This window comes from Equus asinus, chromosome 10, assembly GCF_041296235.1.
Source record: "Equus asinus isolate D_3611 breed Donkey chromosome 10, EquAss-T2T_v2, whole genome shotgun sequence".
NCBI lineage: Eukaryota > Metazoa > Chordata > Mammalia > Perissodactyla > Equidae > Equus > Equus asinus.
This window is the reverse complement of record NC_091799.1, coordinates 20,366,438-20,387,500: the sequence shown is the minus strand read 5'-3', so window position 1 is coordinate 20,387,500 and position 21,063 is coordinate 20,366,438. Positions and strand designations below refer to the sequence as shown.

At 58.1% G+C, this 21,063-nt stretch overlaps 2 protein-coding genes across 7 annotated transcripts; one reads left to right on the top strand and one right to left on the bottom strand.

Moving 5' to 3' along the window:
* The first annotated feature begins 9,587 nt into the window (after positions 1 to 9,587).
* WDR38 (WD repeat domain 38) lies at positions 9,588 to 15,098 on the top strand. 6 transcript variants are annotated; one of them, XM_044778792.2, is made up of 10 exons: positions 10,813 to 10,996; positions 11,502 to 11,622; positions 12,638 to 12,754; positions 12,854 to 12,951; positions 13,340 to 13,420; positions 13,606 to 13,734; positions 13,834 to 13,983; positions 14,193 to 14,297; positions 14,387 to 14,462; positions 14,540 to 15,098. In XM_044778792.2, the coding sequence occupies exons 1-10, from the start codon at positions 10,928 to 10,930 to the stop codon at positions 14,851 to 14,853; spliced, it is 1,260 nt and encodes a 419-aa protein (XP_044634727.1). In that variant the 5' UTR covers positions 10,813 to 10,927; the 3' UTR covers positions 14,854 to 15,098. The 6 variants fall into 6 exon arrangements, 5 of the variants coding, with proteins under 5 accessions (XP_070374869.1, XP_044634727.1, XP_044634730.2 ...); XM_044778795.2 differs by having other exon boundaries at positions 14,387 to 14,434; positions 14,540 to 14,897; XM_070518768.1 differs by lacking the exon at positions 11,502 to 11,622 and having other exon boundaries at positions 9,588 to 10,996.
* Positions 14,966 to 19,549, bottom strand: RPL35 (ribosomal protein L35). Its single transcript, XM_014840648.3, has 4 exons — positions 19,412 to 19,549; positions 18,827 to 18,963; positions 17,665 to 17,746; positions 14,966 to 15,147 (listed from the first exon to the last, which is right to left on the bottom strand). Exons 1-4 carry the CDS (start codon positions 19,412 to 19,414, stop codon positions 14,998 to 15,000), a joined length of 372 nt encoding a protein of 123 aa, XP_014696134.1. The 5' UTR covers positions 19,415 to 19,549; the 3' UTR covers positions 14,966 to 14,997.
* Between the last annotated feature and the right edge of the window lie 1,514 nt (positions 19,550 to 21,063).

Sequence of the window (21,063 nt, the reverse complement as noted above, 5' to 3'; positions counted from 1 at the left end):
ACCTAGTGTGTACCCAGTCTGTGACCCTCTGCTGACTTTCCACCAGGCACGTCTGTGGCAGGTGCCAAGATCATCCCCACTCCACAGAGGACAGAGCTGAGGCTGGAGAGGTCGCGGGACTGGTCAAAAGCCACCCAGCTGTACAGCAGCCCAGGGCTGTCGGATCCCATGATTTTATTGGCCTGTGAGGCTGCTACAATTAATACTCCCATTTTTCAGATGAGGAAACTGAGGCTTGTAGCACAAGGCCAATCAGTGGTAGGATTTGAACTGGGGATGTGAATCCAGGTCTACATGAGTGATAAGCCTTTACAGAGTGGGAAACTGAGGCTGAGGACTTGCAGGGGGACGCACAGCTGGGGGTGGAGAGAGGCTGACACTCAGGCCTGAGCTTCTAGAAAGGGAAACAAGTCTGAGAGGAAATGACCACAAATGCCTCCCACCCCCACCCAGACAGGAAGGGAAGGACAATGCCCCAGACAGACTGAAGAAGAGGGCTTCTCACCCCCCAGCCCCCAGACACAGGGGCCCTGGGGCTGACAGGAGGCCATTATCATGAGGTCTCAGGGGTGGGGGCAGCTGAGCAAACAGCAGTCCCCTGGCAACAATACAAAACGGCCATTGAGGAAGGTTGGGGCCTGGGGGGAGGGGTGGGGCTGCTGTGACCAGCCCCTAAGTGGAGGAGGGAGGGGCTGCCTGTAGGGCACCCCAGCCACCAGCCCTCTCAACTTGTTGAGTAAGCTAAGACACTGGCCTGGAGTCACCCAGCCGGTCAGCTCCTATCCCTCTGGCCCGGGATGGAGGACTGGGTGGCACTCCGTGGGGGCCAGTGCGCTGTTCCAGGCACGAGCAGATGGGCCAGGAAGCCACAAGTTGCTTAGAGTCAACCCTGGAGCCCCAGCTCCAGGTGGCTCAGAGCAGCCCTAGCCCAGAGAGGCCTGGCAAGGAGCTCCAGGTCGCACAACAAGTAGAGGCTGCTGGTCTCTCCCTGCCCTGCCAGAGCTGCTCCTGCTTTCTGGCCAGAGCTCTGTTTCCCACCCTACCCGTCTCCCAAACGCCGTCTTCCAGCTGTCACCTTGGAGGGCAGCATGAGGCTGGTCAGATTTCCACAGGGCACGTGGGTGCCAGGCGTGGCGGGGACAGGCGGGAGGACAGGTGGGCAGAGGGGCTGTAGCTGCAGGAGGCTCCAGTCGTGATGGGACACCACACAGCTGCTCCGCACCTGCTCCGGGCTGCCGGAGGGGGCTGGGCCGGGCCCTGCGGGGTTGACCAGCCCCGGGCATGCACCCTGACTCCGCCACTGGAGCTGGCCGGTAATCCTGGTGTTGAGTCTCTTGCCTCCCAGGCCCTCGATTTCCCCGTCTGCACACGTACCCACCTGATATAATGTGGTGCGCATCGCATGGGCCTGCTGGCACTGTGACGCTTGGGTTATTATTATTATTATTGCCTCCTGGTGGCCCAAGAAGAAAAGGTCAGGAGGCCAGAGGACCTCCGCGCAGAGCCCTGGCGGGCCCCTGACCCACGGATGCAGTTCCTCTCCGCAGTCGGCGCTGGCCTCCGGAAGCCCAGTCTGACCACCCCCTTGTGCCAGCTGAAAACCTTCCACCGCCACCACTGCTCACCCGCTGCTGTGGCAGCTCAGTCCGTGCATGTTGGGAAATCAGAGTCATTCTGGCTGGAGCAGGGCCAGGGGCCCGGAATTGCACCCCGGGGTCTCCTCCTCCCGACCTTTCACCCCTCAAGGAGCTCCAAGGTTCCTTCTTCACCCTCCAGGGTCCATGAGCCCCACTGCCCAGAGAGTGTGAGCCAAACCCCTCAGCCTGGCATTGGAGGCCTCTGTTTCCTGCACTCTCCTCAGCTTCCCATTCTCATTCTCGTTTCCCATGGATGTCCCCCCGGCTGGCCCAGTGCCCCCCACAGCCCATTCCTGCTCCCAGAGCTTCTTCTGTTTTGTGTCTGGCAGACACCTTTTTTTTTTTTAAGATTTTATTTTTTTCCTTTTTCTCCCCAAAGCCCCCCGGTACATAGTTGTATATTCTTAGTTGTGGGTCCTCCTAGTTGTGGCATGTGGGATGCCGCCCCAGGGTGACTCGATGAGTGGTGCCATGTCCGCGCCCAGGATTCGAACTGACAAAACACTGGGCTGCCTGCAGCAGAGCGCGCAAACCTAACCACTCGGCCACGGGGTCGGCCCCGACACCTTCTTTTTTTTAAAGATTTTATTTTTCCTTTTTCTCCCAAAGACCCCCGGTACATAGTTGTATATTTTTAGTTGTGGGTCCTTCTAGTTGTGGCATGTGGGATGCCACCTCAGCGTGGCTTGACAAGTGGTGCCATGTCCACGCCCAGGATTCGAACTGGCAAAACCCCTGGGCCGCCGAAGCGGAGCACGAGAACTTAACTACAGAGGCCTAGAAGCCCACAGGCTTCTTCCAGAAGACCTCCCTGACTGCCCCAAGGGGGCCGTTCCTCCTCCCTGAGCTCCGGGGCCTGGCAGAGCTCGGGTGGCAGGCCCAGAAGGGTCAAGGGGCAGGATTGGGCAAGAATGGGAGGGATCTAGGTGGGACGAAGGCAATGGGCGTGTAGGACAGAAGGAAACAAAGAAAGAAGGAAGGACAGGGGAAGGAAGAGGAGGGCAGAGGCTGGAGTGGGGTCTGGCGGCACGCCCATCCCTTTCATCCCCCACCCGCCTTAGGCCAAGCCCATTGCTCCAGTGGGGAGAAGATTCCAGAAGCCCCATTCCAAGGCCCAAGGTGGCCCATCAGCCCAGGGGACCAGCAGACAGGGGATTGGAGCCACCGCTCATCCTGGGCTCTTCTCCTTCAGTCCTCTGGGTAGAGTGTCAGGCCTGGGCTGGTCCAGGTCCCACCTGGAGCCACACCTGTTGGACTCAAAGAGGTAGACAGGGCTAGTCCATCTCGGTGAGCAGTGTTGTGGCCGTGGCTGTCTTGCTGACGCTGTTTGGTCGGCCAGCCTGGGTGCTGGGGGTTCCACCTCCCAGGGCTCCTCTCCCAGGGGATTTGCCCTCCTGGGCTACCTCCCAGAGTAAGGTCAGGTCCTCCCAAATCCCCAGGAGGTGGGGGTAGGGCCACCAGATGCCCACCTTGGTCTGCTGCCTTCACAGATGCCCCAGAGCCTGGGCGAGGCTTCACCCTTCTCCCCCATCCTTCTTCCCTGGAACCAGGACGGACACACGGGGACCAAGGATCTGGGTGCCAGCTTCATCTGGAGCCTCTGTGCAGGGCTCAGGGGAGGCTGAACCCAGCCGGGGGGATGGGCGTCCGGGGGGGCTTGGGCAAGTGTCTCAAGGCCTCGCCAGGTATCTGGTTCTGAGCAGACGAATACTGCCTGCCCTCCCCGGCACCCATGCCAGCCACTGTGGTTCAATACCCACTGAGCACTTCCTTATGCCCCGGAGAGGCCCTGGCGCCGTGGAGAGGGCAGTGCGGGCTGGTGGAAACCGCTCACACAGGGCTGACTTCAGACATCTGGGGCTTGAGCTCCAGCTCGGTCTCTTTCTCACGCTAATGCTAAGGCTAAGGCCTGGGACAAACTGAACCTCAGTTTCCCCATCGGTGAAATGGAGGTGGAGCCTCCCACCAGGCAGGGTCACTGTGAAAAACTCAGTTGACACGAGGGAAACGGAAGCCGTCCCCACGGGAGCTTATATAATAAATATAACGTGGCCACCGATCCATTCATTCATGTATTCATTCGGAAGCATTTTCCAGACCTCCTCTGGGCCCAGCCCAAGCACAGTGGTGAATCATTGACTGGCAGTCAGCTTGGCCCGGCAGAAAAGGACCCAAACTTAGGACTCAGGCCTGGCATCCATTCTGGCTCTACTGTCCACGAATCACGTGGTCTTGGTTAAGTCACGACCCCCTCTGGCCCACGTGTCGTCACCTGCGAAAGATGGCAACCACAGTCCCCTCGGAAGATTGACTGAGCTCAGGCACCCCAAGCAGGCCCTTACATGCTGGGCATTTCACTTCCTTCTTCTCCTTCTCTGATTTTTGCTGGGACTAGTTTCTTTTGGATGCAAGGAGCGGGCAATGGGTGGGGCTTGACCCAAGGCTGCAAGTTGGGGAGACAGACGGGGTGACGGAGGCATGAAGGAGCACGGTCGCACAGGAGTCATTGGGCCATTCCCCGGGTACCTGTTACATGCCAGACCCCAGGCAGATGCTGTTTACTTGGTCGCCTAGAACTGGGTAACGCCTCCCTTCTCAGAGCCCCTGGGACCAAGCACCACTGTTTCCACCTTACAGAGGGAAAACCCGGTTCAAAGGAGGAGTTGGTAGAAGGACACCACGTCCCAGGCTGCTCAGAGCCACCCCTTTAAGGAGGGAGGCTCGAGGCACGGGAGCGAGCCGACACGTGTGTCTTCTTTCCTAGCCTTCTATATATACACATATATTTTTTGCAGCGGGCATGTAATTTAAAACATTTTTTAAATTAAAAACATTGGTTTGTGTGCTAGGAATAGAGCTGTGTAGAAATGTGACAGGGCCCAGAAGTGGCACAGAGAAGTCAGACAGACCCAGGTTCCATCCCTGGACGGTCCCTTCCATCTCTGTGGCAGCCCCAGGGGCATGGTGGGGCCAAGCGTCCCCTGTCATAAGACACAGGCCTCACCTGAAGGGTAACAGTGGCCACAACACCGGGAGCTTGGGACAACGGTTGATAGTCCCTCTGTCCTCAGACTGTTCTTTAACACGGTTGTGTCCAGGACATTTTAAGAATTTAAAAAATTAAATAAATGAAATACCATAAAAGTCTCCTCTGGCTGGCTGTGGCCCTGCCCCGGCAAGCCAGAGGGGCCTGTCACAGAGGCCATGCCCCCTGCCCCCCTCATTCCGGCCCAATCTAGTCCTGGCATCAGGAGCGTGGGTGTTCAGAGGTCCGGCCTCTGAGATTTCTCCTCTTCTGTCGGAGTCACCGGCCCATGGGAGAGGCCGAGGGGCCTGCGGTGACAGTCCATGAACCAAGATTTCAGATGGCAGGCGCCCAGCCAGGCTGGGGAGGGTGGGCACCGTCAGGCCCCCTGAGCTTCTCGGGTTCCTTCTGGCATCCGGGTCACTTTGCTACCCAAACAGAAACACCCTCTTAGAAAAAAACATGCTAAAAATATAAGGTAAAGAAAGAAGACCAAGTTTCTAGGTCTAGCAAATTGTACCCCAAAAGAGCCAGAACGCAAGGTGGGGACTCTGACACCGCAGAGAAAGGCCCAGAGGCCAGAAGGCAGGAGAGAAGAAAGCACCATCGTCCCACTTTTCTAGAAAGGGGGAATCCAGCCATCATGGACTAGTTAGCCTGGCACTGATTGCCAAGCAAGTTCTGGACGACTAGTCAGCAGGGATCAGAGGTGCTCAGAAAAGGACGCGGTGACCAGAAATGCCAACGAGGGCCACTGGGAATGGAAACAAGTCCCTCCTGCCTGCCTCCTTCAACAACAGGGCAACGCCGCCAATCCAGGTTCACTTCCCGGGGTTTCTGTAGACTTGGGGGTGCGTCTCCCTCTCTTTGGGGTGCAGCGGAAACACGTGGACCACATACACCACCACTTCAGGAACGCAGCTGACCCGCAGCGCGCTTGCTGTGGCCACACGCCACTCCAAGCACTGGGCACGTATCCATTCAACCCTCAAAGTAAACCCTACGAGGTGGGTGTTAATCATTATGCTCACTGTAGACATGAGGAAAAGGAAGCACAGAACAGTTAGGTAACTCGCCCGAGGTCACAGCGGGCGGGTGCTGGAGCCAGTTCAGAACGCGACTCTCTGACTCCTGAGCCGACAGGTGCACCGCTGATTTTAAACCGACCTAGAGATCTCAGATTGATTAGCAAAGCCCGGATCTTGCCAGGACTGCCAATCAAGACGCCCCGCCCCCCCAGCCGAGGAATGGGTGCGTGGCCCCGGCTGGGCCAATCCTATGCTCTTCAAGGAACCGTCTAGGCTTCGCCCTGGATTCTCAGCCCTGCTTCCGGTCTTTCCCATCTTTGATCTCCCCAGCCCCTTCCCATATGGCCCCTTTTGGCCATCCATGGTTTCTGTTGTTTGCAACCAGAGAGCCCTGCTTGAGATAGGAACTCATGGCTCTCCTCCCCACCCAGATCTGCTCCTAAGGGAGTGGGCCCTCGCCCACCCCACGGTCAGTCCATGATCCTCCTGAGTGTGGATGGGTGCAAAAAAAAGTGGGAATCACTGGAGATCTCTAGTGATAGACCACAGGGCTCTGTCCTTACCCTTATCCCATTGATCATCATTTTCACAGTTTGGATTTAGAACACATTAGCCCTGCTCATAAAATTCGCAGCTGCTACAGTGACAGAATTAATGCTTTGTGCAATTGAAGCCAGACTTACAATGCTTTTAAGACTAGATGGCTGGATGGGATCCAAGAAGATGACATTTAACCAGGCGAATGTAAGGTCTTGCGTGTGTTTCCGAAGAATCCATTGTGCGAGTACCAGATAGGGGAGGGTGGGTTGGCTGGACAGCAGTTCATGGGAAAAAGCTCTCACTGCAAATTCAGTGAGTCACCAGAGTAATGTAGCTGTTGAGAACACAAATGCCTCTAGTGATGCAGGCTGCATTACTGGAGACTGAGCGTCTAGAAAACTGGAGATGACAGTGCCTTTCAACTTGGAACCTGCCAGTCCAAACGGAGAGGCTGTTTCCAGTTCTGGTCTGCACACTTTAGGAGGGACAGTGACAATTACAGTGCGTTCCAGTAAGGGAGGCCCCTGTTGTGGGGAAACCACTGAGACTGGAGGGCGTTGATCACCCTCGGGGAGCTAGGACCCCTGTGTGCTGTTACTGCAGGGGAGTCCCAGAGCAGAGGCCTCAGAGGCAATAATATTAGGGGACCAGCTGTGGAAAGTAGAGATGTTTCAGGCAGAGCCCTTTGGGCGGCAAGTAACCAAAACCATCCCAGAGCTCACACAGTGGAAAAGGAGTTGACTCCAAGGAAGCAGGTGTGTTTCCGGAGGGCAGCCTGGGGCCCGGAGCCGGGCGCTGGGGAGCTTGCAGGAACCAGGCCCCTGCCTCTCTGGCTCTCTCCTCCCGGCTGGCTCTCTTGCTACAGAACAGCTTTCTCCGCTTCCTGGGGCACCATCGGAAAGCGCATCCTAGCCCTAGCACTGTGTAACCCGCTAAACGGCTCAGGACTGGGGGTGGTGGGGACAAGCAATGGGGGAGGGCTTGGGGAAGCTGGAGGGGGACAGGAGAGGTGGGCAGGGGCCAGAGAGGCGGAGCCGGTTATTTAAGAAGAATCTGAGAATCACCTGACTGCCCACTACCAAGCTTTGAGCAGAATATCACCAGGAACAAGTACTCTTCAAGACCCTGTGTGTCCCCTCTGTTACTCTCCCCATGGTTAACCACTCCGGTGACTGGAGAGTTTCTCATCCCTTGCTTTTCTTCATGGTTTCAGTACATGTGGATGTATGCCTGAGAAGTGGAGGGTTGCCCTTGGCAGGTCTTGATTTTTTTTTTTTTTTTGGTGTGGAAGATTGTCTCTGAGCTAACACATGTGCCAATTTTCCTCTATTTTGTATGTGGGACGCTGCCACAGCATGGCTTGATGAATGGTGTGTAGGTCTGTGCCTGGGATCTGAACCTGCGAATACTGGGCCACTGAGGTAGAGCACGTGAACTTAACCACTACGCCAGTAGGCTGGCCCCAAGTCTTGACTTTCGTAGGAGGGGCATGGTGCCTATAGCATCTTCTGCCACATTGCTTTTCTGCAGAGTGTGTCTGGATGTTTGCCTGCTGATGTGTGGAGCTGTAGTTTGTTGATTTCCCTGGCTGTGTACCTTTCGTTGTCTGACTCTGCAATCATTTATTTCTGCAGCCTTAGACTAGTAATTTGGATTGTTTCCAGCCTTTTGGAACTGCAAACAGCGCTGGAGGTGGCCCTGGGAGGGGAATTGCGAGGACACAGGCTGGGTCCATCCTCCACCCTGTTAGACGGGGTGAGGCAGATTCTGACCCACCCAGGACTTTGCAACATTAGGAGTTTCCGAGGATGGGATGGGCCGTCCTATGGGATAGTGAGGTCCCATGCACAGAGGTGAAGTGTGCGTGGGGTGGGGGGCAGAGGCTCATACCCCAACCTCCCAAACTATATTGAAAGAAAGTCCGGTGCAAGGAATGAGCTGGGGGCTGGCAGGTTATCGGACATGGGTTTGCATCTGAGCTCTACTACCTTCTAGCTGTGTGACCTTGTGCAAGTCATTTTCCTCTCTGAGTCTCCAGTTTTCTCTTTAAAATGGTTGTGTACCCAGGGCAGTTTCAGAGGGAACCACGGAGCCTGGAAGGGCAGGTACTTTGGGGAAATGAAGAGAGGCAAGGCTGGTCCCAGGGCTGTGGGTCCCCTTCAGGGCATGGGGTGTGAGTGGAAGGGCCAGCATGGGCCTCCTCCCCAGACTGTCTGGGCTGGGGCAGAGAGAATGCAGCAGGCTCCCTGAGAGGGAAGAGACCATCAGGGGTGGAAAATGGCTCCCCAGGACCCTCTTGGGGAGGCTAGAATCTGGGTCCCCCAATCCCATGGGCAGAGCTGGAGCCAGTGAAATACTTGTGCTGCCACGCCCCTAATCCCCAGGCCTGCACTACATCGTGACATCTCCCTGGGCGGTGAGCCCCTCGGGTGAGCCTGGCAAAGGGCATTCGGAGCCTAGTGTCTGGGTTTTAAGTTAAAGGGACAAAGGTGGATGTCACAGCCTCCCCCGACTTCTCTGAGCACCTACGGGCACCATCTCACCGACTCCTCACGAGGCAGCCACTGTGAGTGCCCTATTTTACAGATGAGGAAACTGAGATACTGGGTGATCGGGGCAGCCTGCCCAACGTCACAGAGCTGGGAGTGGGCAGACCCCAGGTCTGACCCAGGCCTGTGGCTCTACCGCCCCACCTCTGGGACAGGAGCACTGACTTGGTCTGGGGTGTGGGCAAGGGAAGGCCGCCCAGGGCAAGTGCTATTCGGGCTAGATCCGAAGGTGAGTGCCAGGCCAGGAGGGTGGGAACCCCTGTGCACAGGCCCAGGGTGGGGCTGAAGACGGAGGGATGGAAGAGAGGGCCCTTGTGGCTGAGTTCAGGGAGCAAGGTAGGGGCGGGAGACAGGGGCAGGCTGAAGCTGGAGAGGTGGACATGATGCTCAGCTGCTGATGCCCCTGGAAGTCATGGTGAGTGGTTCCAACCACAGACTCCTGGGTCAAGCAGAACAGTTTTAAACCCCAGCTGCACCCCTACCAGCCGAGTGGCCACGGGGCCTGGTGGACAAGTTCTCTCCAGAGAGTTTTGAGAGTGATGGGCTGGGCTGGGGAAGGTGGGCCTGGGCCCTCCAGGTAGAGCAGGAGGAACCAGGTAGCTGGGGAAGTGCCACACTGCGTGTGGGTGGGGTGCCTGAGGGGAGGGGAGAGGGCCTGGGGAGGCAGCGGTGGGGGAGCTGCATCTGGGACCCAGGTCTGCGCGTGGGGGTGATCTTATAGGCCCCATTCAGAGGGTCCCCGAGGAGCCAATTCAGTGACCTGGACCCTCTGGGAGTTAGGGTGGGGGTGGGGCTGCCTCAAAGCCACCATTGTCACCCCCTCACCCGCCTGACTGTCTGGGACCTAAAATAGAGCAGGAGCACAGCGGATCTCGTGAGAAGAGTTTCTGGCAGAGAGGTCTGGGGGGAGGGGTGTGAGTCACGCCTGGGAACCCTCAAGTTTGAGGCTCCCAAAGCTCAGCTGCCCCACCCCCGCCCCGGGGAGCCTGGAATCCACTCAACAGTCCGGATGAAGGTGTCTTGGTCCCACCCGTGTGCCGCTGTGGGGAGGGGCCTGGGTCCTGGCTCCGCCTCTGCCTTGGAGGTGCTGGGGGACTGGCCAAATCTGCCCCCTCAGGGCCTCAGTTTCCCAGGTGTACCAGGAGTCAGGAACCTCGACGTCTGCTGCGAGGCCCCTGCAATTCATGGCGGGTGGTCCTAAGATAGGCCCCCAGAGTCAGCAGACAGGGGATCAAGTCCCAATTCCATCCTTATAGGCTGAGTGACCTTGGGCAAGTCCACCCACCTCATGGGGCCTGTTTCCTCATCTGTGAAATGGGCATTGAAACCAAGTCCTGTCCTTTCTCTGTTTCAGCTTGAACTACCCAACAAGGGTCTTGACAGCTGCGGGGGTCTCCCTCCACAGCCTCCCATCCTCAGGTGGCACCCTCTGTGCTGCCAGGAATGTTAACAACAGCGACCCCACTTTTTAAGGCCCTGGGCTGTACACACACTACCTCTGGCTCCTCACATTCTGCAGGGCATGAAGTGGGTGTCCTTTCCAACCCTCTCCGTGGGAGCTTCAGCCTCAGCACTGGCCACTCCTGGAGGAAAGGGGTCTTGGGTCCAGCGTGGGCGCTCCTGGGCACCTACCATCTGTCAGGCCCTGAGCTTGGCTCAAGCCTGGAGTCCTGGGGGCGCAGGGATGATCCTCCCCATCGTGTAGATGGGGAAACAGGCTCCTCTCAAAGGGGTCTGTGGGCCCTTTGAAACGGGTAGGCACGGTGCACCGCTCGGTGCAGGGGAGAGGCGGGCGCGATGCGTAGGGCTGGGGTGCCCTCTAGCGGCCGCCCTGCGCACCATCTTGCCCCGCGGCCGGAGCTGCCCGGGATCAGGCGGCAGCGGCCCCGAGGGGAAGTCCCTTCTCCGAGCCCCCAGCGGTCCTGCCTGCTGCGGCCTCACCTCCCCGGGCTGAGAACTGTCTCCCAGTCTCTCTCTCCTTGTGGCTTCCCAGAGACCCCACAGCGGCTGCGCGTCCCGCCCCGATTGCCATGGAAACCTCTTGTACACAGTTCCCTCTTCCCCTCCTCCCTGTCCTAAGTGGGGGTCCGCGGGTCGGACCGGCGCCTGCCCAGGAGGAAGTCCCCCGGGCCGGGCGGCCGCGGGCCCATGAACAGCCGGGCCCCAGGGACGCTGGCCGTGGGGAGAGTGAAATTCTTCAGCCGGCACCGCGGGGAGGTGAGGCCCACGCGGGCTCTGCCCGGACTCAGCGCCTGGCTTTGGGTCTAGAGTGGTTCCTGGTTCTGCATGGTAGGAGCTCCAGAGTGTTCTCTGGGCTGCAGCTCCAGAATGGGCTCCAGGTTCTAAGCTCTGGTTCCAGAGAGCGCTCAAACTCCTGGCGGACTTGTGTTCTGTGGACTCCGGCTTTAGAGTGAACTCAGGGCTTAGAGTAGATTTCGAACTCCCAGTTCTGGGCTCCAGTTCTAGAGTGGGCTCTCGGCTCTGGGGTGCCCGTCTCTGGTTCTAGAGAAGGCTCCAGCCTCTGCCTCCAGGGAGGGCTCCGAACGTCAGGCTCAGATTACACGGGGCTCCAGAGAGGGCTCCAAGCTCTCGGCTCTGACTCGAGTGGGTCCTGGGTTCTGGGCTCTGGTTGGAGAGCGAGGCCGAGGTCCGAGCTCCAGCCCCAGGATCCTGGGGCAGTGTTTCCGGCTGGGATGGGACTACTTTTGTGCTCTCCTTCCAGGTCAACTCCTCCGCCTTCTCTCCCGACGGCCAGACGCTGCTCACAGCCTCCGAAGATGGCTGTGTGTATGGCTGGGAGACCCAGAGTGGGCGGCTGCTGTGGAGGCTGGGTGGCCACACAGGTGGGGCTCCTCAGCCTGGATGGGGAGACTGAGGCCCATGGGCCTGTCCTGGCATTCTGTAGGGCCTGCCTCTGATGTTGGAGCTGGGCATCCAGGCCAGACAGCCTGGGCAGGGCTGGGGCCGAAGGGCAAGGAGCTGGGACCTGGTCCCTGGACTCACAGAGCTGGACTCAGATCCTACTTTTGAAAAAAGTGTTTAAAATAAAAATATATATAATATTCATCGTCTTAACCATTTTTGAAGGGCACGGTTCAGTAGTAAGTGCCTTCACATTGCTGTGCAGCTGGGCTCCAGAACTCTTTGCATGTTGCAAAACTGAAACTCTATACCCGTTAAACTCCCCATTCCTCTTCCCCCAGCCCCTGGCAGCCACCACTCTGCTTTCCGTCTCCATGAATTTCGCCACTCTAAGCACCTGCAGAGGTGGAATCATACAGAATTTCCTTTTGTAGCTGGTTCATTTCACTTAGCGTAATATGTCCTTAAGGTTCATCTATGTTTTACCCACTTCTTTGTGATCACAGTCAGGTCCCCTCTCTGAGCCTCTATTTCCACCTCTGTAGAATGGGGATGGGTAAGCAGCTGCTCCGCTGTCGGATGAGAGAATGCACGTAAAGTGCCTAGCACCCAATAAGGACTCGGTAGTTGTAATTATTAATTAAGGCGACACGAAAGAAAGTCTGGTGATTACAGGACAGATTAATTAGTGCTGTAATAGGGCAAGTTCAGGGGCTTGGGGGCTGGAAGCAGGCAATGAACCGAGGCCGGGCTGTCAAGTTTCTGGGAGGCACCTGCATTTGATTTGGGTATTGATTTTCCAAATGGGCAAATTGAGGTTCGCTGTTCCAGGCTGAGGCAGGAGGCCCGGGAATTTCAGGTGGCTGGAGGATGAGGGTTGGATGGGAGTGAGGAGAGGGGAGGTAGGTGATGAGGCTGGAGAAATTAGCAGGGTCAGACTTCAAGGGCCAGAGGGAGAGGGCGGGGCCCTGTGCCTGACCACACTGCCTGCCCCAGGCCCCGTGAAGTTCTGCCGCTTCTCTCCTGATGGCCGCCTCTTTGCCAGCACCTCCTGTGACTGCACCATCCGCCTGTGGGATGTGGCAGAAGCCAAGTGTCTGCAGGTCCTAAAGGGTGAGTGGACTGGGTGGAACTGAGAGCCAAGCAGCCAGGCCTGGGTTTCCTTTGGGACCTTGCTGTGTCCTTGTCTCCTCCTGGATCTGGTGCCTGCAGGTCACCAGCGGAGTGTGGAGACGGTCAGCTTCAGCCCTGACTCGAAGCAGCTGGCATCGGGTGGCTGGGACAAGCGGGTGATGCTCTGGGAGGTGCAGGTATGTGGAGGGGCAGCCCAGTGAGGCCTGGGATCCAGAGGAGACACACCCCCTCCACCCTGGCCCCAGAAAGGTTGTCCCATCTTCCCCACTGCCATGCCCACACCTGGCGTCCAAGACCCCTTTGCTTCTGGCATGCAGCTACCTCCCCGGGCCTCCCCCTACACACCAGCCCTTGTCCCTCAAGACCTCTGCCCATGAGGCTCCCCATGCCTCATGCCTGGGCTGCCCTCCTCTCCTTGAGGCCCAGGAAGCCCCCCAGACCCTGTGTTGTGTCACATTACCCAGGCAGCCCCACAGGGAGGGCCTGGGTCTGACTCATCTGAGGCCTAGGTCCCGGCGAGGCTTCGGGCTGCCCTCTGCAGCAGCTCAGGGCTCTCTCCTCTAGTCTGGCCACGTGCTTCGCCACTTAGCAGGGCACCGAGACTCCGTCCAGAGCAGTGAATTCGCACCCAGCTCAGACTGCCTGGTGAGCCACCCCACCTCTGCCTGGGCCCCCCTAAGTTGATGAGGGAAGCTGTGATCCACACCCATTTTCCCACTGGGGCTCAACAATGGTTAGAATTGGGTGCCTCTGCTCTTCTGACCCTGGCCAACCTAGGCACGAGGGTGGGCATGGGCCAGCTGGTCCACGCTCATGGCAGCTGTCTGCAGGCCACTGGCTCCTGGGACGCCACCATACGCATCTGGGACCTGCGGACGGGGACCCCAGAGGTCTACCAGGAGCTGGAGGGCCACAGTGGCAACATCAGCTGCCTGTGCTACTCAGCGTCTGGCCTCCTGGTAAGCTGGCTGCAAGACCCTTGGAGGGTCACAGGCCATTTTGGGGCTCAGTGAGCATGCAGGCCCCAAAACATGGGCTGAGAACTGTCTGCTGTCCAGGCATCTGGCTCCTGGGACAAGACCATCCACATCTGGAAGTCCTCGACCAGAAGCCTGCTCCTCCAGCTCAAGGGCCACGTCACCTGGGTGAAGAGCATAACCTTCTCCCCTGATGGGCTGCAGCTGGCCAGCGCTGGCTACTCGCGCATGGTAAGCCCTTCCCACCAGGCTGCTCCTCTGGCAAACTCCGACCCCCCATCCTCCCTCAGCACTCCATGTCCAGAAACGCCCACATCCCTGTATGCCCTTAAATAAGACGGTGCCAAAAGCAGGAGCCAGACTTCTGTACCTAGTGTGTGGCATTAGGGCCTGGGCTGGCCCAGATGTTACGGGCATTGACATTCCTGTGACTCAAATAGTTTCAGGGAAAGGAAATGGGGACTGCACCGAACCCTGACACAAGATACTACGCTGGGCATTTTAAATACAACTCAAGACAACGGCACCCAGACCAAGAATTTAAGGTGTTGGCTACGACTGACCCCATGGTGACTGCAGAGGCCAGACTTGCTTGGTGAGGCCTCCCTCCCTTTCTGCTTGTTTTGATTTCCAGGTCAAAGTCTGGGACTGCAACACGGGAAAGTGCATGGAGACGCTGAAGGTGAGGCCTGTGGCTGAGGCACCCAAAGGTGCGTGGGCGGACCTGGCAGGGGAGGCCGGGGTGGACAGGACTCACTGCCAGAGCCCAAGGCCGTGCTGTTGGCAGGGAGTCCTGGACGTGGCCCATGCCTGCACCTTCACCCCAGATGGGAGGCTCTTAGTGTGTGGAGCTGCAGATCAGGCAAGACGCCAAGTCCACCGCAGTCAAATCACCCAGGCTCTCTTGAAGATGACACCACCTCGGATGGCTCCTGGACCTCATGCCCTGCGTCTCCCTGCCCAAGGCGCAAGGGGCCCGGTGGAATGAACCTGGGAAAGGACAGTCAGGCAGCCCTCCACCACAGGCCCAAAGTCACCACCACAGGGCACCCAATGATCACTGTGGTCAGAACCGTGCGGGCCCCAGACCAGGGCGGCTGACGCTGCGCAGGCATGCTGACATCCACCCGGCACCTGGTAACCATGACCAGGGCCACGCCAGCCCCTCTCCAGCCCGGTTAGTTGAGACACCGCAAACACAAAGCACCACCAGCCAGTTTGTGTGTTTTATTGAGGCGGCGACTCTCAGGCCTTGACCGCGTACTTCCGCAGGGGGTACAGCCGCTCCTTCCGCTGCTGCTTCTTGGTCTTCAGGCCCTCTTCGTGCTTGTTGAGCCGGCGGCGCATGGCACGTGTTTTCTTGGGCCGCAGATCCAGGGGCTTGTACTTCTTGCCCTGGGTGATGGAGAGCAGGAGACTGAGGGCCAGGGTTTAGGAGCTACTGCAGTAGCCGAGAGAGCCCAAGAGGCTGGAACTAATAAGGCTCTGCGAGGGCGCTGGGAGTGACTGAGGGAGGGGCGTAACTGGGGTGGGCAGAGCTGTGACAAACAGCCCAGTAGGGGACTGTTCAACACGGGACTAGAGACGCAGAGATGTCAGCAGTGCACTTTGCTTACTAGCTCACTTCATTTCCCCCAGTTCAAGTCGGGGGGATTGTCCCCATTTCCTTTAAGTCTGTGGACTCGGTGGGCTGAGGTGTGAGAGAAGTTGCTGAAATCTCAGTGAAGCTCTGGCTGAACTGGCCATGCGCCCCCTCCTCCATGCTCTTTCCGCCTGACTGATCCCCAGCCATGGAGTCAATGTCACACCCCAACCCAGTGAGGGGTATGTGGCACCCACCAAGTCCTGGGGCCAGTTACGGTTCTCTTAAGTTATATAAGAGAGTGTGTGGGGCTTAAGCTGGTGCTTGATGAACTTGAAGGGTCTGTCAGGTACTGTTCCCTGTGATAACATCCCCACTTAATCCATGAGTCTCAGAGGGGAGATCTGGCATGGCCAGTGTCACCCCACTATGAGGGGCACAACCCCCTTCCCACCACTCCATCATCTCACCATCCTGGCTCCCACTCCCCTCCTCCCGCTCATTCCCACCACGCTTGCTCCCCAGGGAGCAGCTCTACCCTAGGGCAGCTCTCATGCCCTCTCCTTCCTGTGCTCTGCAAAGGTCCCCTGGGCCCTGCTCAAGGAGCGCCAGCCTGGGGGCAAGACTGAACAGCTAACAGCGGCCCACTGGTGGGGAGCAGGAGAGAAAGGTAAGTTTCACCTCCCAACTGGCAACGGCCCTAAGAGCAGGCAACACGGATGCCAGTTGAAAGCAGGGAAGACGGAGCCTGCACACAAGTCCTGCAGAAAGGCAGCTCCGGCCCCTTCAGGCTGCCCACCGCCCAGAGGGGTGGGCACATGGCAGGCATGTGTGAGGCGAGTGGGGTTCGGGGGAAACAGCCTGGAACAGAGAAAGGCTAAGCGGGAGCCGAGGGCCAGCTCTGGAGGAACAGTGGAAGCACGGGTCTGCCGCCCACGTTCCTCCTGGGACAGGGTAGGGCCTCGTCCGTTTCACGTTTACTAAGCCCCTTAGAGCTCTGCTGTCCAGAGTGACCACTAGCCAACATGCTGTTCCCTATAAAATTCAGGCCTTCCGTCACCAGAGCCACGCCAGGTGCGCCACAGCGCACAGCCAGGTTACTGCATTGGCTGGCACAGACAGAACGCTCCCAGTGCTCAGTGTGCTGGCCGTGCTGAGGCAGCGCCCTCGCCTCTACCCTGACCGAGCGCTGCCTGTTCCTCCTGGCCACCTCTGCGTACATGGTCCCCTCAGCCCGATGAGCGCTTCAGACCCAATGCTCAGAAAGACACTCCCATGCACAAATGTGTGCAGATCCAGGGGTGGCAGTTCCCTGCCCCGTGCTAGCGTCTCCTGGGCAGCCCACCCAGGCACATGACCGATGGCTTTTTTGACGTGTCAAAGCCAGTTATTCAAACCTAACCCGGATGTTGATGCGAAGCCATTTTGCAGATGTAATTAAAGCCTCCAATCAGCTGACTTTAATGAAGGGAGATGAGCCTGGGTCACTTGGGGGGGGGGGTCGGGGGGCGGTCCAGTCAGTAGCAAGGCCTTTAGGACAGGGCTGAGGCCTTCCTGAAGAAACCCCACTGCGGACAGCAGCGCCACCCCGGGCGAGGAGTCCAGCCTGCCCAACGTGGTCTCTTCCGACAGCCAGGCTGACTCTGGGCTTCCTACCCCCACAACCACAAGCCAATTCCTTCCAACCAATCAAACACCTGTGTGCACACACGCATGTCAAGTCTCCTATTGGTTCTGCTTCTCTGTTTGAACCCTGATAACACCAATCTTAAGACGACCAGAAAATGGTTTGTAAAAAACCTAGGCTGAGGTCCCAGACACCTGCGGAAGTCTCCCAGCAGCGCTCCATCCACTCCTCCCCAGGACATGGTTGGAACCCAGGTCAAATCACTCCACTAATTGTAGGTGACTCTGGGCAACTTACACTCTAAGCCCTGAGATGCTTATCTGAAAGCTGAGGCTGGGCAGTAACCGACACAGTGCTCATAAGACAATCAGAACATTAAACAGGTGATCCTCATCGACTGCCCAAGCTCACTCAGGTGGTGAGCCGGATTCAAAGCCCAAGTCTCCAGCCAGACTGCCCCACACCGTGGATTTCTGACAACTGCAGCCCTGAGGAGCGGCAGTGTGTGCTGCCCAACGCCGGTACAAGATGCTGGTAAGAGGACAAAGCCATCGACAAACTGGGAAGGCTCTGGAAAGCCCAGCTATGTCTGGGCAAGCCCTGTGCCATGCACTCCAGCAGGAGCAGCTCTCCACACTGCCCCTCTGGCCAAGGGAGGGCCGGAACTTTGCTCCCTGAAGCCAAGCACCACCCCCAGACTCACCTTGTAGAATTTCCTGAGGTTCTCTTTCTGAGTCTGGTTAATGACGGTGAGAACACGGGCAATGGATTTGCGAACAACTCGGCTAAAAAAGAGAGACATCAGTGAAGATGGGGAAGACACACAGCCCTCCCCAAGGTATCTCCTTCAGGGCCCCACCCACATGCCACAGGGCAGGGGCATTCCCCAGCAGCCCATCCAATCACCCAGGAGACAAATGGTCTGGGGGTGGGGCCTGAGACTATAGGAGATGGGCCCCCAGGAGTGGGGACAAGGAAAGGCTGGAGTGTCCAGTGCTTTTGAGGAGCTGTGAAGTGTTCATCAAGGAGGCTTAAAGAGGACAGGTGGGGCAGATCAGGAAGGATCTTCCATCCCAGGCCATGAGGGCTATGAAGACCTAACCAACGTCGATCTGAAAGAGCTGGCTGAGGGAATGATGCCACAAGCTGGGCACCAGGCTAAGCTCAAGGAACCACAGGAAGGCCTCTGGGGAGGGAGAAATGAGACATCTGGGAAGTCGAAATGCTCTGGGGGAGGGGGCTGAGGACAGGAGCAGGCTGGGGATAAGTGAATTGGTAGTCGTGTTGATTATGAGGCATGTTGGGGGCCCAGGGAGGGTCACTCAGGCTGGTGAACGTGATACAGAGGATCCAGCACCCAACCGGCTTACGTGTTCAACTCATCCAATCCCCTCCCACCACCGCAGGAAGGTTGCGCGGGGCCCATTTTCTATCAGCGGAAAGGAAACTTTGGCAGGTGGGCCAACTGGCCCATCAGGTAGGATGGGGCAGAAGTGGAATCGGTACCCAGGTTGACTGCAAACCCACGTTCCTTTCACAAGTCTTGATTCTCGACCCACGTGGATCAGCAAGTTACACTACAACTCAAGTAAAGGGAGGAAGGCGCTCATCTCCTAAGTGAGCGAGTGGAGCAAAGACCCAGGAGCTGTAGGAGGCGTCCAGGCAGGCTTCCGAAGCAGCATTAAGCCGGGTCTCCAGGGCCTGGAGAGGCTGCGTGGGAAGGGCGGGACCTTCCGACCCACGGATCCTCTGAATGGCACTCCAACGGACACCTCCTTAAGGCAACTTGGAAAATGCACAAATGCTCCCGAGCTACACGCGTCCCCCAAGTCTGGAGGGCCGCGGTCCGGCCGCCGGTCACTCACATCTTGGAGAGCTTGGACGCCGCGCCGCCAGTCACTTTGGCGACGCGCAGCTGGGACAGCTCCACCTTCAGGTCGTCCAGCTGTTTCAGCAGCTCTTCCTTCTTCTTGCCGCGAAGGTCTCGAGCCTTAATCTTGGCCTGCGCGCAGGAAAGGGACCTGGTCAGATGCCCCGCAGGCCGTCCGCCCTCGGCCGCCCTCCCGTCCACCCACGCCGCGGCCAGGCCGGGGGGCGCGCGCCTCGCCCTGCGCCTAGAGCGCGCTGGGGCCCGGCATCCCCAGTGGGCCGTGCCTCGAGCAGGATAACCGGGGCCCCGGTATCGCCCCCTCGCCCAGGCCTGCCACGAGCCGGAGCCGTTACCCCATTCCGCAGACGGGAAGACGGAGGCCCCGGGAGCGCGCGCACCCCTCCTGGCCCAGGCCGGCGCGCGGAGAGGGCGGGAGGCCGGCGGTGGCGGAGCTAGGCCATTCCGCCCCGCGCCCCGCAGGCTCGGCCTGCAGATGGGACCCCAGCGCTCGCCCCGCGCCCCCCACCGCAGACCCTGAGTCCCACAGCGCGCGGATGGCACCCGATTCCCCTGCTCTCACCATGGCTTCACAAGCCGCCGCGGCCGCCGCCTGCTCAGGGGGAAAGAGGAAGGAGGCGGGGCCGACCTCCGCAACTACTGCCGGGTGGCGGCGGGTGCGGCCAATGGCGCTGCGGCGGAGGAGCCCAGGCCCCGCCCCCGACACGCCCCCCCGCCCCCGCCGCGGGTTTCGCTGTGGTTACCGCCGGCCCAGCTCTGCCCGGAGCAGCCCGAGCCCGGCTTCCGTAGTGCCCATGTCTTCCTGCCGCACCTGAGATGACTTAGGTCGGCCTCACGCCCTCAGGAGCGCAGCTGGGGAAACCAAGGCTCGGGGTGAACGGAGGTTTACCGGAGGTGGCACAGTGAGGACTCGGATTCGTCCAGTCATTTATTCATTCATTCATTCGAGAAAGTTTTGCTGGTCGCCCAGTCTGTGCTGCTCTGAGCTGGGTGCCGGTGTTTTGGGGGTCGAGGGGATGGGGTTGAAGGTTTTCAAAGATGGATTTTCATGGCCCCTGCCTTGGAGGAATTTACAGTCCGAGGTGGGCGGGGAGGGGCGGAGTCAGACAGCCATAATCTAACTCCATAAACGTTGACCTGGTGGAGGCAGCATGTGGCAGACGAAAGAGCATTCATGGCCTTTAGTGAACCCGGCCGGGTTTTCAAAATCTTGCTCTGTTACCGGGTGCTAGCTGAGACTCTTGGCAAATCCCTTCCTCTTTCGAGTCTCAGTTTTCTCACCCATGAAATGGGGTATTTATGAGGATTAGGAAGATAAAGTGTAAAACTCTTAGCCCAAGACCGGAGGCGTAACAATCGCTCAAAATATCATCGGTTATGATGTTCCCAGTGGAGTGCACGCTTGAGTTGGGCCCTGGAAGTTTAAGGGAATTCACAGAGCAGGGAAGATGCCCAGGCTTTCTGACTGGGCACTTTCGTTGTTGCCCCAACCAGCAAGCATAATCCATGCTCTAGCATCTCTCTATTGCCATTAACAAAGACACACCAACACCTCTTAGAGCTCTAGTTAAAGCCAGGTTGCCCCCTTGTTGCTTTCAGGTGTCACCTTCTCCAGGGAGCCTTCTCCCATCCCTTTATGGGGTTCTGTTAATGGACCTTAGCCTTGGACTAAATTGAGACACAACATCCCCTAGGGTCCCAAGCTTTCTGTGCAACCCTTTCTTTAGCCCCAAACCTAGAGAATTAAAATGATGTTTATGTGTCTGTTTCCACAGCCAGCCCAGGAGTTCCCTGGGGGCAGAACCATGGCTGACACCTGATTTGGTTTTTGTGGTCTCCAGGCCCAGCACATGGATGCTTGTTGGATGAATGAATTAATGAGCCTTGCCCCAGACCACAGTGAGGCAAGCTTCCAGGAAGTGGGGGGATATGGGGAAGGGAGGGTGGACAAGGGCAATCTTGGCAAAATGGAAGTTGAATGGTGCCCAGGGCCTCTGCTGTCATATCTTCCAAATGCTTCTGGTTCTATTAGAGCTAATGATTGTGTGCATGTTTTCTGAACTTGAAGTCATCTGTGACTCCCATTTCTCTTACATGCCACATCCAACCCACCAGCAAACTCTGCAGTTTCTCCCTTTAGAATTTACCCAACCTCTTCCCACCACTCTTATTGGCACCTGCCTGGCCTTAGCTACCATTGCATCATCTGGTGTT

Excerpts from the sequence above, each read along its gene's own strand:
- WDR38 (XM_044778792.2), top strand. The coding sequence starts at position 10,928 with ATGAACAGCCGGGCCCCAGGGACGCTGGCCGTGGGGAGAGTGAAATTC. Across the intron at positions 12,755-12,853 it reads GTGTCTGCAGGTCCTAAAGG|GTCACCAGCGGAGTGTGGAG; the intron begins GTGAGTGGACTG and ends TGGTGCCTGCAG. Across the intron at positions 14,463-14,539 it reads TGTGGCTGAGGCACCCAAAG|GGAGTCCTGGACGTGGCCCA; the intron begins GTGCGTGGGCGG and ends TGCTGTTGGCAG.
- RPL35 (XM_014840648.3), bottom strand. Across the intron at positions 17,747-18,826 it reads GCGTCCAAGCTCTCCAAGAT|CCGAGTTGTTCGCAAATCCA; the intron begins GTGAGTGACCGG and ends TCTCTTTTTTAG. Across the intron at positions 15,148-17,664 it reads ACCTCAGGAAATTCTACAAG|GGCAAGAAGTACAAGCCCCT; the intron begins GTGAGTCTGGGG and ends TCCATCACCCAG.